At 39.7% G+C, this 21,100-nt stretch overlaps 1 protein-coding gene across 1 annotated transcript; it reads right to left on the bottom strand.

Moving 5' to 3' along the window:
• Positions 1 to 1,575: 1,575 nt before the first annotated feature.
• mxd1.L (MAX dimerization protein 1 L homeolog) lies at positions 1,576 to 20,744 on the bottom strand. Its single transcript, NM_001096731.1, is given in 6 exon segments — positions 1,576 to 2,564; positions 3,112 to 3,271; positions 3,364 to 3,478; positions 6,964 to 6,993; positions 18,087 to 18,183; positions 20,484 to 20,744. Coding segments are annotated over 6 exon segments (666 nt in total). The 5' UTR covers positions 20,557 to 20,744; the 3' UTR covers positions 1,576 to 2,373.
• Positions 20,745 to 21,100: the final 356 nt, after the last annotated feature.

Genomic DNA, 21,100 nt, shown 5'->3' with positions numbered 1-21,100 from the left:
ATTAGAGCTCACTCTATTAAAATCACCAGACTTCATGTCTCTCTACATGCAGAATTTGTGCAAAAGGCAGCGATTTTGTTTGTGCTGGAATCAGTTATTTGAGTGAGCTCCAATACATCTGCTAGGAAAGGGCGCTCCCCCTATAAGATATATTGGGTCATTCATCTGAAACCCAACTGCTGCATGAAGACAGAATGAGGAGAAACAGATGCTGAGAGAGGGATAATGAAGATAAACTTGATTATTTCAGAAACAATGCAGAATTTTTAATTCATTGCATATAAAATTTTCATTTTCGCAATAGTTCCCTTTTAATTTCTCCAACAGCACATAGCAAATTAATTTATTTCACTGGACAAAACCCCTCTCAGTAACTAGTTACTGTAGTGGTATATATATTTATATATATTTATATATAGAGATAAATTAGGAAGAAAAATAGTGAGACAAAGGGGCGATGACGTTTAAAATAGAACTCCGTTTGCTGGTTTAGCATTTGAAAAAATACACTGGCTTCTTGCAATTTTGTTAGGAGACGGATAATATAAGCACATACATAATAACTGCTTGGGCACAAAGGACTTCAACATTAGGAAACAATCACAGATTTCATTGTAAAGCCACATACTGTGGCCATAAAGGAAGAGCTAACTAAAGTGATTGAATGGAGTTCAGGAGCATACAGTTGGGGCACTAACTGCTTAGCATACTCATTGCTCCAGTTATTGCTTCGGTGTCCGATACCCCCCCCCCACTCCTCTTTAAGGCGTAATGCATTTGCAGAGGTTTGCCCCTGATAACACTGAAAGTCATAATGCCAACGAGAAAAAGCATGAGACTGTAGGCACGGCACATACAACAGGTTATTAGCTCTGTTAATTATGATAATCATCTAAATCTCGTTTGCAAAAAAAATGGAGCGACGACTTGGAAGGCAAGCGAGCGATTCCCATCTTACGCACTTCACTCGTTGTTTTTCATTCTGTCTCTCTTGAGGTAGAAAAGAAAAATGATTGTCCCGTGAACTAGAAGCAACGTACAAATCCTTCAAGAAGCATCTGCTTGGGACAGTTACATGCAGCTGCAAACGTTTCAAAATGAAACAGGGAATCAAATGGTACGGTTTGGATCTAGCTACAAAAAAAAATGTTAAAGTGCGTGTCCAAAACACTGCCTGGTACAAAATCCAACCGTTTGCATTCTGGATGGGTTATCTTCAGTTAAGGGCAATGAAGACCTGCTTGCAGTTTTTGTAGTGCATGCTCTTTTCAATGTGAATTTCTTTAGATCGGGGGAACAAAAGTAAAACCAAAGCTTGGCTGAATCTGGGAAAAATAGCAAGAGATTCTGAAACTGCAAATACAGGAGCACCGATATCCTATAGAAAAACCTTTCAGGCTCAATTAAGTTAGACTTCCCTTGCTTTAAAAAGGCAAACAGAAAAGGCTAAGATTCCAATTGCAAAATGATAAAAGGTGTAAGTAAAAACATGGAATCATTAAGGGAAAAAAAATTAAGCTCGTAGAGGAAGCTGCGGCAACAGAAAACTATTATGAAAAGCAAGACTGACACCAATAACTAAAAAACACAATGTAATAATATAGCAGACAAAGCAGGTGGCTTTATAGATTTCCGAATCAAGGCTAGAAGGCGCCAGCTTTGCAATTTTGACTGTGCTGGGTCCAGTGCATTAGATGCACGATTCTGTGAAAAAATACAATAGCAGCATTCTCACTGTTCTAAGCCAAAATCACTGAATCAAGACTCAAAGTCCCATCCAGATTTCCTTGGTGGCTTCTTATTGGATATTATAGTAGCTGTAAACTAAAGTTCTTGCTGTAAAGCAAGATTCTTTTGACGTATTCCTTCATACCATTTCCAGATGTGAAGTGATGCAGAAAAAAAAAAAAAGTTTTGGTGTTGCTGGGAGATACTATGATGTTTTAACTGGGCCATTTGTACAGGCTACAGACCAGGTACCAGCTGGATAAATATTGTTATTTTGTTTATCAAGCCAACAACCATTTCCAGTAGGTTACTCTTGCTCCCAGTATAACATACATAATAATATAGATAGTTTTCTTCTTGAGTGCTTCCTGGTGATTCTGGAATGTGGTCTCCTCGAGCAGATTTGGCTGATGGGTTGATATAGCGATATAGAGTGTAAACTGAAACCCATACAGCTCCTTAGGAAAAGGGGGGAAGGGAACAGACTGCTGGAAGAAGGTCTGAGTTTACAAGTTCACGTGCAAGATAATGGTGTGAAAGCCGGTTGCTAGATAACAGTGTGAGCATTGGGAGTAGTGTGAAGAACTGCTAGAAATCTCTTAACCATCCTCCCCCCTCCCCTTTGTATCTTCTCTGATTGGCTGTTTAAAGAGCAATGGATTTGGGATTGTTCTGTAGTCCTATACTCTTAAGACCGGAACTGGAATATCCTTCATCGCTGCAGATGCTTTGCATACTTTCCCTCTCATCCAAGTCACTCACGCTACTGCTACTGCTGCTCCAATCCAGTTCTGCAGTTAAATAGTCTGTGCTCTCTACGTCCACATCAATTTCCTCTGTGAAAATAAAGCGCATGAAGTCAGCAATTAAACCTGAGACCGATATTTCTTTCAGTTGCATACCAATGAAAAAGTTTAATTAACGTATAGTGGAAAGTTGCATTTTCCATTTTTTTTTTTAAAGCTAAATTTCATTTTTGTGTTTACAGCCTCTTTAAAACCGGGGATGGCCAACATGCAAGGTTTTAGGAGCCACACGTATTTTTAGGGGCCAAACATATGGCCTCTAACTATGATAACATAATAGCTCTTAGTGAATAGTGCAACACTTACGCCACAATGTGAGCTCTAAATAATGCGTGTAGGCGATATATAACGGGTTCATGGTGGGTCCCCAATAATGTGGGCCACAGAAAAGCAGAGAGGCCGCTTGTGGAAACTACTGTGTTGAACTGAACAGTTAGGTAAGTCACAAGGTTAATAAATGAGGAGAGTCAATTAAATAAAGTTTAAAATTGTGCAAAGATATTATAAACAGTTTATCAAAAAAAAAAAATATTTTGTTGTTGTTAAAAAAATAATAGTGGGAGAGGGTATATGTTACCTCTGTCCGAGTCCGACCTTTCTGAAGACATAGCTGACCCTATACTGTCCATGCGTGTCCTTTCCACCCCAAATTTTTCTAGCTGCCTTGTCAGATGCCGCTGTTCTCGCTGCAATTGTTCTATTTGGTGCACAGACCTTTTGTCACAATCTTCAAGTTTCTTTAAAAAGAGGAAGAACAAAACATAAAATACGTATGCTGGCATATAAATAAATATATGCACACATTTATAGAAATATAATGTTAGCTCACCTTAATGTGCAACTTCGCTCTCATTAATAGACTTAGTGTGGTATGCCTGTTGGATTCGGGTCCAAGGGGAACCAACATCTTTAGCTTTTCAAGGCATAATCTCAAATGAGCACGTCTAAACAGGAAAAATGCAAGCTTTGTTATTGTTAGGATCCACATTGGAAGAATAATCATGGCACAATACGTTTTTCAATTACACAAAACAATATTGCTACTAAGATGAACCAGACAGCAATGATCAAACTAAGGTGAGGTTTATTTAAAGACTTTTCATATGTATTGTATTAATTGCCTTCATGAACTTCAAAATACTGTGAAACTGTTCTTTTAACCGGGTGATTCACCTTTAAGGTATCTTTAAAGGGATCCTGTCATCAGAAAACATGTTTTTTTCAAAACACATCAGTTAATAGTGCTGCTCCAGCAGAATTCTGCACTGAAATCCATTTCTCAAAAGAGCAAACAGATTTTTTTATATTCAATTTTGAAATCTGACATGGGGCTAGACATTTTGTCAATTTCCCAGCTGTCCCCAGTCATGTGACTTGTGACTGCACTTTAGGAGAGAGATGCTTTCTGGCAGGCTGCTGTTTTTCATTCTAATTAATGTAACTGAATGTGTCTCCGTGGGACATGGGTTTTTACTATTAAGTGCTGTTCTTAGATCTACCAGGCAGCTGTTATCTTGTGTTAGGGAGCTGTTATCTGGTTACCTTCCCATTGTTCTTTTGTTTGGCTGCTGGGGGGGAAAAGGGAGGGGTGATATCACTCTAACTTGCAGTACAGCAGTAAAGAGCGATTGAAGTTTATCAGAGCACAAGTCACATGACTTGGGGCAGCTGGGAAATTCACAATATGTCTAGCCCCATGTCAGATTTCAAAATTGAATATAAAAAAATCTGTTTGCTCTTTTGAGAAACGGATTTCAGTGCAGAATTCTGCTGGAGCACCACTATTAACCGATTCATTTTGAAAAAATGTTTTGTTCCCATGACAGTATCCCTTTAAGTATGGTATAGAAGCACATTTTCAGTTGATCTTTCCCCCCTTTTTTACAGTTCTTGAATTATTTGCCTTCTTCTTCTGACTCTTTCCAGCTTTCAAGTGGGTTTCACTGACCCCATTTAAAAGCAAATGCTCTGTAAGGCTTCTGCTTTTTATTACTCATCTTTCTATTCAGGCCTCTCCTATTCATATCAACTACATACCTCCGAACATTTTGGAAATAAAAAGTGGGATAAAAAAAAGTTGGTGCATGTAGCGCGGCAAATTCTTTTTGACCACAAACATTTTTGTAGCCACACCCCCTAATTACCATGTTCATTTTACAAAATTTGGCAGGTTATGAAAGTTTGAACATATTTTTGTGTTTTTTTTCCAGTTACTACAGTTTTGCTAATGAAGGTGAATTGCCATTTAAGCTGTGAGTCTAACTTCTCCCAAGGGACCTTTTATCTTATATTGTTACAATTACTTATTTGCTTAGCTTGAAATTGTTACAAAGGTATCTTATCTGCTGATGTGGCTGTTCTGGGCTCTCTGCCAAAAGCCAATTAAGTTAGAAACATTGTTACTTTTTCTGGCTGTTCAGTGCAGAGAAAAACTGGACTATCCATTACAAAGGAGGGACTGCGGGTTTAGCTGTCAAAAGAGGGACTGTGCCTCTAAAAACAGGACAGTTGGGAGGTATACAACTAGAGTAATTTGGACCCTAGCAACCAGATTGCTGAAATTGCAAGCTGGAGAGCTGCTGAATGCTAAATGAAAAATAATAAAAATTAAAACCAACTGCAAATAGTCTCAGGATATCAATTCATATTAAACATTAATTTAAAGGTGAACAAGCATTTTGAGGACATTTAGAATTACTGATTGCGAATGCATGAATCAAGGTTTGGCAAAACACACCTAGAAATCTGGCTGGTAACACAGCTGAACTACAATTTCTGTAACAACCAGTTTGGCAGCATAAATGTCTCTGCAGCATTAACATAATGCCTGTGTGTGTATGTATGTATATATGCAAACATGGCAGACACGTGTGGCTCTCTGAAAAATGTATTATATAGTGAATAATGTATCCCCTATTGTAAAATATGAGGATATTTTAAGTTACAGAGGAGTTCCATGACCATATAAAGTCACGAGGCCAAAGGTCATGGAACTCTGAGGTTACTTCTAATATCCTCATATTTTCCAACAATAGTGAGTCATGTGACCAATAGGACATCACTAAGCTCCATTTATAACGGATGACATCACTAGTCACCATTTATAAGGATATAATTTACAAGATATTCATGGCTTTTGTGTATTATATAGTGAATAACGTACCCCCTATTGTAATATTTAAGACAATTATAAGTCACCGAGGAGTTCCATGACCATATAAAATGAGGCCGAAGGCCAAGTGCTTTTATACAGGTCACGGAACTCTGAAGTAACTTCTAATATCCTCATATTTTGCAATTGGAGGTACTTTATTTATTATAATACACATGTTTCAGTGAGTCTTGTGACAGAAATGACATCACTACTCACCATTCATAACTGATGACATCACTAGTCACCGTTTATAAGGATATCATTTACAAGATATTCATGGCTTTTGTGTATTATATAGTGAATAAAGTACCCCCTATTGTAAAATAGAAGTCACGAAGGCCGAGTGCTTTTATACAGGTCATGGAACTCCAAGGTTACTTCTAATATCCTCATATTTTCCAACAATAGTGAGTCATGTGACCAATATGACATCACTAAGCGCCATTTATAACTGATGACATCACTACTCACCGTTTATAAGGATATAATTTACAAGATACTCATGGCTTTTGTGTATTATATGAATATAAACATCAAAGTCTCCCTTTCCTCACCGGTAAATAATTTTAACTACGTACATATAAATTCTGACAAGCCAGCCCTAGCCAATAATTGAGCTGATGAAGAAATGCTTTTCATACAGTCAGGAAACATTGCACTGTTTCCTGGAAGGAGCACAAGTGAACTACAGAAATATACATCGCTTCACCCCTTACACAAGTAATCTCACATTAACCCATTGAATGCCTCTAATACGCCCATTTTCAGACTGAATGATGGAAGTGAAAAAACCAGTCTAAGCCATTCACCCCCACACCCCACTGTAAACGCACAGTTTTATTTTGATATGAATGAACAAGACACTTCATAGAAAAGAACTACGAACACCAATAATTATACATATGGGCGAGATAATGACAGCTTACTGTGTATACCTGCATCCCCCTGATCATATGTGTTTAAGTGCACAAGTGATGGCCATAGATATCAACAATGATAAACTAAAGACTATGGCAAGCAGCATGGCAACTCACATAAGGCATTTCTTTGCTCAAAAAAAATTATACTTCTTCGCTTTCTTTCATGTCTTATACAAAGCATCTATTTAAATCACACATGCATCTCAAGTTTAAGTGCATTATTCACTATTTAGCACTGTGGTTGGGCTTTGGGCTACTCGTCAGGGGCAAAATGAAAAGAAATGCTAAACAATGCTGTAGCAAATGTTTGGGGAAGATTAATTGCTGGGTATGAATAAATAATAACAAGACATACCTGTTCTTCTCCATTTCATTGTGGGTTGACCTGGAATACAGAAAATAACCAACTTATTTGTCATGTCCTCTTCTTTAATATAGCAGTGGCATATATGCAGCTATTACAATACAGTATGTTCCTATGCCGTGGCATTATACAGTATTAGTAACATATTTGGCACGGGCATTCACTTGCTGGAACATTAACGTGTCACACATTCAGCAGATAAACATTCAGCTCCTGATGAACAGCATTATCTTAAAAGCTCCTGTTCCGGTTACTAAGGATTATGTATTTGTTTAACAGGCTAAAAGCAGAAGTAAAAAAAATAATTATTCCTAATGAATATGAACAACGACAGAGACATGGACCCAAAAATGTTCCCCCACAGTAAATGATTAGTTGTATGCCCACCCAGCAACCTGTGTCTGAAATAACACACCCACTACCTTTAAAGGGGAGGTTCAACAATGGCCACCATCAGAAATCATTGTGCCCCATTCTACTTAGTTATATGGGTTCTCCACCTAAAGGGTCTGGATTATAAACCCACCAACCGCCTGAGCCCCCTAAATGCACCCTGCCATCTCTATACAAAAAATAAATAAAAATACAGCCAACTAAATGGTCTAGTCCAAACATGTCCATATCAGTGTACAGTTTGTACAAACCCCACCAGCCAGTCTGCAAATTGGATCTTTGCATCTTTTACTGCAATAGCTGATGGCCCAGGGTTCAAAAAAAATTCCATAGCATAGGCTGAAGCAATTTATATTTTGTCTTTGTAAAATAATCCAGGCATAAAATCCATGGGCTTCAGTAAATTTTGTGTAGAACTATCATATACAGGTATAGGACGTGTTATCCAGAATGCTCGGGACCTGGGGTCTTCCAGATAACAGATCTTTCCATAATTTTTATCTTCATACCTTAAATCTACTAAAAATCCTATAAACATTTAGGAGCAGATTTATCAAGGGTTGAATTTAAAATTCTAATTCAAAATCAAATTTTCTCTCTTTTTTTTATGGTCAAAACTGTCAAATTTGACTAGGCAGTTATCCATATTTGATTCGGGTTTTTTTTTTTAAAAAATCGAATTCGATTTTCGAGATTTATCATACTTTTAAGAATTCGGATTCGACTATCCGCCACCTAAAACCTGCTGAATTACTGTTTAAGTCAATGGGAGAGGGAGGTGCAGGGATCAATTTGGAAATGTTTGCAGCATTCCTGACATTCAAGTTTTTAAGAGATAAAACTTGAATCGCGTTTGATCGAAATTTGATTCTAATTTTTGGGTCATTTAAATTTGTCAGAGTATAATTTTTTTATTAATAAATTGCGACTAGTCCGATTTAGAATTTATGGGAGTTTAAAAAAAAAAAACGAAAAAAAAAACCTGAAAAAAAACCCATGAATTCGAAATTCGACCCTTGATAAATGTGCCTCCCCATAAACCAAATAGGCTGGTTTTGCTTCCAATAAGGATTAATTATATCTTAGTTTGGATCAAGTACAAGCTACTGTTTTATTATTACAGAGAAAAAGGAAATCATTTCTTCAAATTTGGATTATCTGGATAAAATGGAGTCAATGGGAGACGGCCTTTCCGTAATTCGGAGCTTTCAGCATAACGGGTTTCCAGATAACGGATCCCATACCTGTACTAGCATGTGAATATTGTAAGCTGCCCCTTTAAAGGCAAAGGCACTGTATTGCCTCTGACTTTGTATAGACTTTGCTAATAACTGTGACAGACAATAGATTGCAGCACGAGTCAGTTATGTTGGGAATGTGTCAAAAAGTTTGTGGCCGACGGCATTCCTTCAAATCGGTGACAAGATTGTGAATAACCTCAGTATGAATATACAAATACAGTATGTATACATTATCCAATATCATATAAAGGCTTCATAGCGGAACCCATTACGCAGGATGCTTCACATGCAGTTCGAATAGGGTTGCCACCTGGCCGGTAAAACACCTGCCAAGGCCGGGGCCGGTATTGCAAATTTACCAGCAATGTAGCTGATGGTAAATTTGTAATACTCCTAACAAAAGCCCTCGGCCCGCCCCCAATCCGCTCAAAATGTACCTTTTTGCTGCCTTCTGGCCAATTGCGCATTATGGCTCCGCCCCTTTACAGCACGACCCGCCCACTTTCGACATCACAGTCCACCCCTTTGTTCCCGCCCCCACCACCTGCCGGTGGAAATTTTATTAAAATGTGGCAACCCTAAGTTTGAAAGATCAATATTGTCGGATATTTTTTGCAAGATATGTCTCACCAGAAATATATGTGCTAATTAGGGTTGCCACCCTTTAAAGCCAAACACATATGCAATCCACAGCCTGCATAGCCAATTAGCAATTCATTTAGATGCATGCTGCATGGCTGCACATAAATCAGTTCAGTCTGCTGCATGCATCTAAATAAATTGCTGAGGTACCTAGTGCTAATGCTAACAGTAGCCCCCTGGTTGCACAGCACAGTCCTAACATTTACTTTGCAGAGCAAACAGTGAGGCTGGAAGGTGCCGGCGTGCTATTACACGTGAGTCTCTAGAGGGGAATGTAAACACCAGCCCAGCATATGCCTCAATGCACCAACCACTGACTTGCTGAGGCCGAGGAACACTGCAGCTTCTCCAAGTAAAACTGGAGACTTAGGGGCTGATTTATCAAGCTGTGGCAAATGTTTACACCAAAGGAAAGGTGCAAAAAAAAAAAAATGGTTGCCATTTTTCAATCTGTGATGTTCTTCTTGCTCATGATTTAAAGGGGTTGTTCACCTTTGAGTTAACTTTTAGTATGATGTAGAGTAATATTCTGAGACAATTTGCAATTGGTTTTAATTTTTTATTATTTCATTATTTAGCTTCGTCTTCAGCAGCTGTCCAGTTTGCAGTGTCGGCAATCTGGTTGCTAGGGTCCAAGTGACCCTGGCAACCATGCACCGATTTGAATGAGAGACTTGAATATGAATAGGACAGGACCTGAATAGAAAGATTGAGTAATAAATAGTAGCAGTAATAACAGTAACAACAGTAACCGTATTTGTTGTTTAAATGGGGTCAGTGACCCCCATTTGAAAGCTGGAGAGAGTCAGACTGAAAAAAGGTAATTCATTCTAAAATTATAAAAAAAGAAGTAAAGATGGTTGCTTAGAATTGGAAATTCTATAACATACTAAAAGTAGGGATGCACCGAATCCAGGATATGGCCTTTTTCAGCAGGATTCAGATTAGGCCGAATCCTTCTGCCCGGCCGAACCGAATCCGAATCCTTATTTGCATAAGCAAATTAGGGATGGGGAAGGAAATCACGTGACTTTTCGTCACAAAACAGGGAAGTAAACATTTTTTCCCCTTCCCATCCCTAATTTGCATATGCAAATTAGGGTTCGGATTCGGTTCGGTATTCGGCTGAATCTTTCACAAAGGATTCGGGGGTTCGGCCGAATCCAAAATAGTGGATTCGGTGCATCCCCAACTAAAAGTTAATTTGAAGGTGAACTACCCCCTTTAGGGTAAGGGCACACCTGGAGATTCGGAGAGATTTAGTCACCCGGGGACTAATCGCCTCTTCTTTGGGGCGACTAATCTCTCCAAACTGCTTTGTGGTGTTTCGATTTCCGAAGTCGCCCCAAGTTTCCTCATGAGTAAACTTCGGACGACTTCGGAAATTGAAGTATCTGTATCCCCCCTCCCCCACCACCACCAGTCACTATGGGGATTATGGGTTCTGAAAGCGAACCATTTATCAGTCACTTACGGTCTTGAATTCACTAAAAACGGACTTCGGGTTTCCATCTCTTAACCGGAATAAAACAAATAATGCAAACTGGGTCCCGTGGTTTAGTTCTTGCCATTAACCTGATCCTTTTTAACCCACTAGAGATGAATCAGATTCATTCATAGGACTCGGAGCTCATTATTAAACAAAGGCTGGAGTAAGAACATAAATATTGTCTTTGGTTAAGGAGTTCTTTGACTACTCCAGTCAGTACAACCTCATTCACAAAATAAGTGTGGGCGCCATGGAGAAGGCGTAAGAATGAATTAAATTCCTGGATTGGGTGGGAAAAGCAATGTACTACTCAAACACTTGACTGGCAATTAAACACATGGTAATTAAATCGCTGCACATTATTTTTCTGTTTAGTGGACAAACTAGAAAAACACGGGCAACCTAATTCAGGAAGGGCTTTCTGTTTAGACTATGATTCACATATTCTGCGGACAGTTTGTACCAGGGCAATTGAATACGGGGAGTATTCTCTGCCTGGCCATTTTCACTAATAAAGAAGCAATCTACCAAGGTCCCCCTCTAATATTCTGAGACAATTAGCAATTGGTTTTCATTTTTCATTATTTGTGGATTTTTAGTTATTAAGCTTTTTATTCAGCAGCTCTCCATTTTGCAAATTCAGCAATCTAGTTGCTAGGCCAAAAATTACCCTAGCAACTATGCATTGCTTTGAATAAGAGCCTGGAATATGAATAGGAGTGTGCCTGGATAGAGAGTAATCAAAAGTAGCAATAACAATAAATTTATAGCCTTACCGAGCATTTGTTTTTAATGGAGTCAGTGACCCCTATAGACAAGCTGCAAAGAGTCAGAAGCAAAAGGCAAATAATTTAAGAAAAAACTATACAAAATAAATAATTAAGACCAATCGAAAAGTTGCTTAGAATTGGCCATTCTATAACATATTAAAAGTTAACATGAAGGTGAACCACCCCTTTAACAAATGTGTGACGGCACAGGCACTGGTCCTTTTCCTAAAAATATGTGGCCGTTGCATCGGTTTAAATATGCCAACGGAGTATTCCGTATCGGCCAAAGTATGATAATAAAATGTTATGCACACAACCACTACTGGGCTGTTATAATAATAGGAAAGCAGTTATTGTCATCTACTCCAGCCAATCAGCAAGTAGCATTTACGAGCAGGACATTAAAAAGAGCTAAATCATTTTTAAGGCTAATTACTGGATTTGGCCAACTCCCAAATTCCTCCACAACAAGATTTGACTGAAGCTTTTTTTAGCTTATCTTGGTGCCTGTCCCGGGTGGTGATATGAAACACAAGCATGGAACTGCACATACACACTAGCCACTTGCATACCTGAATAGCGACCTGGCCCAAAGTGCAGGTGAGGAGACTGAGCAGAAAAAGGACTGGTGGAAAGCAGCTATATTTTCCTGATATTTCAAACTATATACACTGGCTGTTATGGGACACGCCAATCTGAAATTTTAAAGGGCGACTATAGAAAACACATCGCCGTGTGTGCATTAGCGCAGGTGACTTTTCATTGTAGCCTATGGGAAAAAATGCTGAGGCAGTTCGGGGAGATAGTCGCTCAGAAGAGGAGGCGATTAGTCGCCAGGCGACAAAATCTCCCCAAATCTCCTCGTGTGAACTAACCCTAAATCTCCCCGAATCTGCCCGTGTGCTAGCTCCCTAAACAAGGAGAAGCAAACAAATGACTTCACTAAGCCCAGCCAAGCAAAGGTTGAACAGGCTTCCAACTGAGTTTGCAAATTGAATTACAATTCTGCTGTGTACACAACACTAAAACTGCATTTCCTTTCAATTTCACACAAACATTTTTTTTATAAACTTTTTTGCAGAATTGTTGTACTACCCAGTGTTTTCTTATGTTTGTGTTGCTATCTGTTCACTAAAAATGGTGCCTGATGTTATAAATAGGAAGGAGAGATAGAGACTGGAAGACTGCTATTTCTTTCTAAAAGAAAAAAAGGTGGCAACTCTAGTTAAAGGATTCTGTGTGACCCTATGGGAAACTAAAGGCTAATGTGCTACATGGATGAGCTTTTTCCCAAGACAGTAGGTCTTTAAAGGGGTGTTCACCTCCCAACACTTTTTTAGTTCAGTTGTTTTTTTCAGAAAAAAATACTTTCTATTTTCTACGTGTGACTGTTTTTTTGATATTGAAGTGTAAGTCTAATTTTTCACCTTCTAAAACAGCTCTGGAAGGGGGGGGGTCAGTGACCCTCTAACCTGTTCTAAATGGATACATTTAGTTGATACATTATCTTATCTCTGTCCCTGCTGAGCAGATTCTCTAGGTTGCTTTAAAGGCAGCTGTTAGAATTGATACAATAGTTGCTAATACTCCAGGGATGCTACTGAGAAATGTATCAACTAATGTTGCAAAATTCTAACAGTTCAGAATCTGCACCGGAATTACTGAGCTGTCAGACTCAGCATTCACGTTCATTCAGCATTCAGGCTAGTGATGTGCGGGTTAGGGTTTTCCTGACCCGTACCCTAACCCGCCCTGCTCCAGCCCGCACCCGCGTTTCCGGGGTCCTTTTATAGACCCGGGCCAACCCGCACAAAAGGGGCGGGGCAAGCAGACGCGAGACTATAAAACCGGAACCCGGAAGCCGGCATTTGAAGGTGGTGGGCTGCGAGAGCAGGAGAAGAGCTCAACCCGTAACCGCCCGCGAGTTGAGGTCGACCCGAACCTGCCCGACCTGCGGGTATTGGGTCGGCCCAGGTCCGGACTGAGAATTAAAATAGGCACTGGCATTTCAGGTACACAGAGACCCAATCAGCCCACATACAGGCCCAAACAACCCTCACCAGCCCACTAAATACAGACTTTCTATGGGACCTTATAGCAGCCCCTCTGGCATTTGCCAGAACCCACAGATTGCCAGGCCGGGCCTGGGTCGGCCCACACATCAGTAATTCAGGCAGACTCAGCATTCAGGTTGGGCATAACAGTAGTTTTTTTTTTTTTTTTATTAAATGCCCCCCGCCAGTGCTACGCTATCTGCACCAGAGGGAGCTCCCAGGATAAGCAGCCATGTTGTGTCATGCGCATTTGCATAATGAAAATGTGCCACAAATTGCTCATTATGTGCATGTGCGTGACATCACATGCGCGTTATTCGCATGTGAGTGGCTCAGCATTGCTGTTCGCACTGGGAGCTCCCTCTGGTGAGGGTAGTGTAGCGCTGGCAGGGGACATTTTGTTTTTTAAAAAAACTACTGTTATCCCCAACCTGAATGCGGGCTCTATTAGCCTGCACGTTAGGGAGTATATTTATCAAAGAGTTTAGTCCGAATCACCACAGTCCTCTATAGTGAAATACTGCCTCTCTCCATTCATTTCTATGGGATTTTTTTATCAAAGGGCGAAATTGAAAGTTCACCATTTAATAAATACACCTTTAAAAAACACATAGAAATGAATGGAGAGGGTGGTATTTCACTCTAGAGGACTGTGGTGATCACTCTTTGATAAATATACCCCTTGGATGTGGATAACATTTTTACCCAACAGGTGCCCTTTAAACTTTACACTTTACACAGATTTTGGAAAAACGGTAAAAAATAAAAAATGGAAAGCAATTGCAAAAAGTTGCAAAATTTCTGGGGAACAATCTGAAAACAACTCAACTGAAAAAGTGTTTGGAAGGTGAACAACCCATTTGCTATGCTTGAAAATCTGTTCATCAACTGTGGTAGCTTAAAAAGGGGCCTGAAGTGATAACTGGCCAGAGTGATTTGCTGCTTTCTGGTCCCAATAACAAATCCAATGAGTCCTGGCCAGCAGATGTGCTTGAGCAAATCAATATGCAACAGCTTTTTTTTTCACACCCACGTCACTTTCTAAGGCTTAATCAAAAGAAGTCGGCACAGAGGCCTGGTAATGGAAATACTGTGTATCACCCTACAGGGGAATGTTCCCAATTGAGACTCAGTGCTTACATAGCACAGCTGATACAATGTTGCCTTTTTTTTGTTTGTTATACTGCAAAAGCGACAATATGGTAAGCTTTCATCCTTGTAAAAGGTCAACGGAAGGCGTCAACTAGGAGCCCATATTTTAGCTTTTCATGTTCTATGCAGGACATAAAGTAGCACAAATGAACATCAGGGAATACAGTTGTTTTGTCCTGCTTCGACCGAAGGGCAGACACAACAAAGCACAACAGAAGCAGACTTGTAAGATGAAGCACAAATACTAGTGACAATGGGAGAACAGAAGAATGTGCTTTATATAGAAAATAACATCAACATGTGAAGTATTTTAATAAAAGCCTATTGATTTAGTAACTTAACTAATTGAAACTAGAAAAAAAATTAGGGATGCACCGAATCCAGGATTCGGTTCAGGATTCAGCCTTTTTCAGCAGGATTCGGCCGAATCCTTTTGCCCGGCAGAACCGAATCCTAATTTGCATATGTAAATTAGGGGTGGGGAGGATAATCGCGTGACTTTTTGTCACAAAACAAGGAAGTAAAAAAATGTTTCCCATTCCAACCCTTAATTTGCATATGCAAATTAGGGTTTGGATTCGGTTGGTATTCGTCGAATCTTTTGCGAAAGATTCGGGGGTTCGGCCGAATCCAAATTATTGGATTTGGTGCATCCCTAGAAAAATTTAAATAAGATGTCAAAAAAAAAAAAAACCAAAAGTTACAATTCCAGAAGCTAAGCTTAAAGTGGGAAATATTTATATAAATAAGATATCTAAGTACAGGTTTGGGACCTGTTATCCAGCTGCAAAATATGTTGGCGCTATATAAATACATGTTAATAATAATGCTCGGGACCTGAGGTTTTCTGGATAAGGGACCTTTCTGTAATTTGGATCTTTATACTTCAAGTCTACTAGAAAATCATTTAAACGTTAAATAAACCCAATAGGCTGGGTTTGCTTCCAATACGGATTAATTATATCTTAGTTGGGATAAAATACAAGGTACTGTTTTATTATTACAGTGAAAAAGAAAATCACCTTTAAAAATTCAGATTATTTGGATAAAATGGAGTCTATGGGAGATGAGCTTTCCGTAATTTGGAACTTTCTGGATAACTGATCCCATACCTGTAATTCCGCAGATTCCTGTAAGTGAAAAATATAAACCTGTTCCTATTACAATTTTTTTTTATAAATAGTAAGCATTAAATGTATGGCAAAAAAAAAAAGTATGGATTAATGCATACCTTAGAATTTAAAGAACAGGTATAGGATCTATTATCTAGAAACCTATTATCTTAAAAGCTCCAAATTAAAAGGAATTCTATTTGCATAGACCAGTTTAAAGGGATCCTGTCATCGGAAAACATATTTTTTTCAAAACGCATCAGTTAATAGTGCTACTCCAGCAGAATTCTGCACTGAAATCTATTTCTCAAAAGAGCAAACAGATTTATTTTATATTCAATTTTGAAATCTGACATGGGGCTAGACATTTTGTCAATTTCCCAGCTGCCCCTGGTCATGTGACTTGTGCCTGCACTTTACGAGAGAAATGCTTTCTGGCAGGCTGCTGTTTTTCCTTCTCAATGTAACTGAATGTGTCTCAGTGGGACATGGGTTTTTACTATTGAGTGTTTTCTTAGTTCTACCAGGCAGCTGTTATCTTGTGTTAGGGAGCTGTCTGGTTACCTTCCCATTGTTCTTTTGTTTGGGTTTGGCTGCTGGGGGGGGGGGGGAATGGAGGGGGTGATATCACTCCAACTTGCAGTACAGCAGTAAAGAGTGATTGAAGTTTATCAGAGCACAAGTCACATGACTTGGGGCAGCTGGGAAATTGACAATATGTCTAGCCCCATGTCAGATTTTTTTTTCCCATGACAGTATCCCTTTGAATAAAACAATTTGCATTTTCCTGATGACTTTGTTTTCGGTGTAATAATAAAAGAGCACTGTGTAGTTCATGTCAACTGAGCTGCGTGAATCCATATCTGGATAGTGCATCCCGAGGCTATAGTTTGTTTTAATACAGTTTGCCCTGCTGTATAGATTAGAGGTTACCATTTCACATGCTTCAGGGTCATGGTTTCTTATTGCTTTACAAACTGGCTGAATGGGAAACCATTATGAATCTACAGTGGTTCGCTTTTAAAGTATTTAAAGTATGTCATAGAATGGCCAATTCTAAGCAACTTTTCAGTTGGTCTTCATTATTTTATTTTTTTTATAGTTATTTGCCTTCTTCTTTTGACTCTTTGCAGCTTTCAAATGGGCGTCGCTGACCCCCTCTAAAAAGCTCCGTAAGGCTACAAATGTATTGTTATTGTTACTTTTGTATCACTCATCTTTCTGTACAGGCCTAACCCATTCATATGCCAGTCTCTTATTGAAACCAATGCATGGTTGCTAGGGGAATTTGGACCTTAGTTACCAACAGCTTTAAATGCAAACTGAAGAGCTGCCAAATAAAAAATGAAATAACAAAAACCCTTAAATAATAAACAATGAAAACAAGTTGCAAATTGTCTCAGAATATCACTCTCTACAGCATACTAAAAGTTATCTCAAAGGTGAACAACCCCTTTACACATTCCATGTCTCATCATGAAGAACGGCAAGACTCCATGACACTTTCCCTATGGGCAGGTTTACATGAGCGGATTTAGAAAGCATGAGCTGAACTTACAGTTTAAGGGGCCCATTTACTTAGCTCGAGTGAAGGATTAGAAGAAAAAATACTTCGAATTTCGAATGGTCAAATATGGCTACTTCGACCATCGAATAGGCTACTTCGACCTTCAAAATTACGACTTCGAATCGAATGATTCGAAGTAAAAATCGTTTGATTATTCAACCATTCGATAGTCGAAGTACTGTCTCTTTAAAAAAACTTCGACCCCCTAGTTCGCCACCTAAAACCTACCGAGGCCAATGTTAGCCTATGGGGAAGGTCCCCATAGACTTCCTAACAATTTTCTGATCGAAGGAAAATCCTTCAATCGATGGATTAAAATCCTTCAAATCGTTCGATTCGAAGGATTTAAACGTTCGATCGAACGATTATTCCTTCGATCGTTCGATCGTAGGAATAGCGCTAAATCCTTCGACTTCAATTTTCGAAGTCGAAGGATTTCAATTCGGCAGTCGAATATCGAGGGTTAATTAACCCTCGATATTCGACCCTAGGTAATTCTGCCCCTAAATGTCTCTATACTGTGCTGAAGGTGCACATGCTTGGCTTTTCAAATGTAACACGTGAAACATGTGAGCACTGATGAAACCATGACACAATTTTGTAGTGATTAGCATATTGCAGCATTACAACAGGCATTAATACAAAAAAAATAAATAAAGCAAAAACCCAAGGGAGAGAAGCAATTCTGCCTTACCTACTACTGCTGCTTTTCTTTGATTTGCTTTTCCTCTTCAAGCCGTCCCTCTCCTTGCTATTGTAAGGCAACATGGAAGCATAACCATGCTCGGCTTCTATAGGGATCAGAACAAACATGTAATGTGAGAATTAACAGGATACTGCATCCCTTCCTCTCTCTGAAAGCACAAAGATGGGAGAGCAGAGTTGCTGGTGGGGGGAAAAAACAAATGGCCAGCGCCGTAGGAATATTCAACAAAAATACAAACCATTTCCTGCAGAATATAAATAAACCAATTCTTTCAGGAAAAAACACAACAAGCAGCACGCCTTCTCTCTGAGTGCACTGACGTTGCATTGTTTGCCTGTATTTTGTTATTGAAAAAAAGAAAAAAGGTACCCAAAATTTTGGTAAAAACGGAGAATCCATTAACAAACTGCACAGGGTTGTTATATATTTATTTTACCCTGCATTATGCTGCACTAATTCACTAATACAAGTGTCTATGCAGCACTAACTATATTCACTGTGACACTGGATTTAAAGGAATAATTTATAACACATACAGTCATACAGTAGAAGGTTCCTCATGCCTGATCACATTCATCATACATAGATGTGAGGATAAATGAATGACATATAAAAGGAACACACACACATATATATATATACATACATACATATATACATATATACATTTGTTATATATATATATACTTTATATTTGACTTAGGATCTGGCTGACATATATAGATATATAGATAGACACACACACACATATATACATAAGAGGGATACCCTATCCTGCGATTCTATGCAGGACAAAATTTGGAAAGCATATATATTGTATTTTCATGCAGATAAATTCCATGTGCTACAGAAAACGTGTTGAAGGGCAGGCTCGATTTTTCATGCACCACATTGCACCATCACATGCCTTCTGTCATAAGTTTATAATAAAGATAGGCTTCCAAAAAAAGCATTCGTTAGCAATTCATATCATTTGGTAGCATTAGGTGCCAGTGGTTTTTATATTTATTCTGATCTTGTTTTATCAACTGCATGGCAAAAAGCTGTGCTGAAAAAGAAATAATGTGTATTATAAGGAAAGTAGCACACATTTTTGCAAAGGGAGGCCCAGCACTTAGCCTGAGATTGCTAGCCTTAGCTAAGAATTATGTGTTATGGCACAGAGAGTGAGAGAACGGGCCTGCACAGAAGGAAAACACTAGCATGATGTCATGATATTTGCACACACTGCAAACGCGTATGATTACTGACAGGAGGGGGCTGGTGAGCCATAGTGATGTGACCATAAACATATAGATTTATATGAGGAATCTTCATCTCGGGGGCTACCCTGCTAGATGACATCTCCCAGCAGCCACACTGATCACATAGGCTTGTAAAAAAAGGGATGCTGGGATCTGTAGTCTATGTAGAATCCCAGGTTGCAGATTCTATTATATTTATTAGGGATGCACCAAATCCACTATTTTGGATTCTGAACCGAATTTGCATATGCGAATTAGGGGAAGGGGAAAACATTTTTTACTTGTTTTCTGACAAAAAGTCACATGATTTGCCTCCCCACCGCTAATTTGAATATGCAAATTAAGATTCGGATTCAGTTTGGCCTGGCAGATGCATTCGGCCGAATCCTGCTAAAATGGCAGAATCCCGAACCGAATCCTGGATTCAGTGTATGTATATATCTATCTATCTATCTATCTATCTATCTATCTATCTATATATATATATATCTATATCTATATGTAGGAAGTCAAGTACATACTTTACATCTTTATTGTGGGAATCCCAGAACTGTGTCCTTTCAGCTACAACTCCCAGCATCCCCTTAATAGCATTTAGCTTTAGTAGGTTGCAGGGAGTTGTAGCCGACCAACAGATGGGAGAGCGAATGCAGGAGATACTAGGAGTACACATATATATATATATAGATTTGTTACATTATTATGTTTGCAACTAAAGAGGCAGCAAGAATGTATTATAATGCATTACTGTGCAAGTGGGTGCAAGTAAAGGGCCCCAGTGAGAAAAGAAAGCCCTGGACACTGCAGGAAGGCTGGGAGAGTAAATGCAGCTCAGAGACGTCCAACCCTCCAGCTGTGGCTGATCTGCAAAGCCGAGCCTCCTAGTTAGAGCTGTGGGATGCTGGGAGTTGTAGTTCAAAGTCAGTAAGGAGGACATGCCTGATGTGTGCAGAAATAGAACACATATTCCTCCTGAGATATTGGGCAATGCAATGTCCCAGCTCAGGTGTAAGTGTGATATATAAATATAGTACTACTCTATATAGCCAGACAGACACATATAATAACACAAGGAGCAGAAGCAGCGTCCAAACAAGCCGCAGCCCGTGAAGCATAAGCAGCACATACACAGCCCGCTCACCTCTCTCCCTCCGCTCTAGATACTCCGCCGCCTCCAGAAGCATCTGGATGTTGACACAGACCGGGGCCGCCATTTTCCCAGCTCCAGGGAGTAAGCAGGGGGTGAGAGAGAGAGAGCCAGGGACGGACACCGAGAGGAGAGAGGACAGGGCACGGGATGATACTGGGTGTCCGAGAGGAAGTCACTAAAGCTCAGGGCTGAGGCCTAATGGTTATACTGTGTGACAGGGCTGACTATCTGTCAGGCTCGATGCCTTTATCCCCTCTCTTTGCGCCCAAACGTTCTCCCGGTGCCTCTCTACCCGAATGTATACACTGTAGGAAGCTTTCGGGATTTTTGTTTATCGTCTCCTGATAGACACGCCTCAACCTAACCCACCCCCTCTGCTCGGCGCCGCAGCTCCGCCCACTAGCACAGTGGCGACGAACTATTGGCCGCGGTGTATCATGGTAGGCGGTGTTAGACCCACCAAGCCATTCGCGGATTGGCCATGAAGCTCGACAGGACGGACAATTTGGGGCGTGGCAGAAGGTGGGGGCGAGTGCTACTGTCATCCTGCTGAACCTCTGATTGGGCGGCTGGGTTGACAGCGGTATATCCGCACACTTCTCGTCGTC

This window comes from Xenopus laevis, chromosome 3L, assembly GCF_017654675.1.
Source record: "Xenopus laevis strain J_2021 chromosome 3L, Xenopus_laevis_v10.1, whole genome shotgun sequence".
Taxonomy (NCBI): Eukaryota; Metazoa; Chordata; class Amphibia; order Anura; family Pipidae; genus Xenopus; species Xenopus laevis.
The sequence above is the reverse complement of the archived record's forward strand: the minus strand, read 5'-3'. Positions and strand labels throughout refer to the sequence as shown.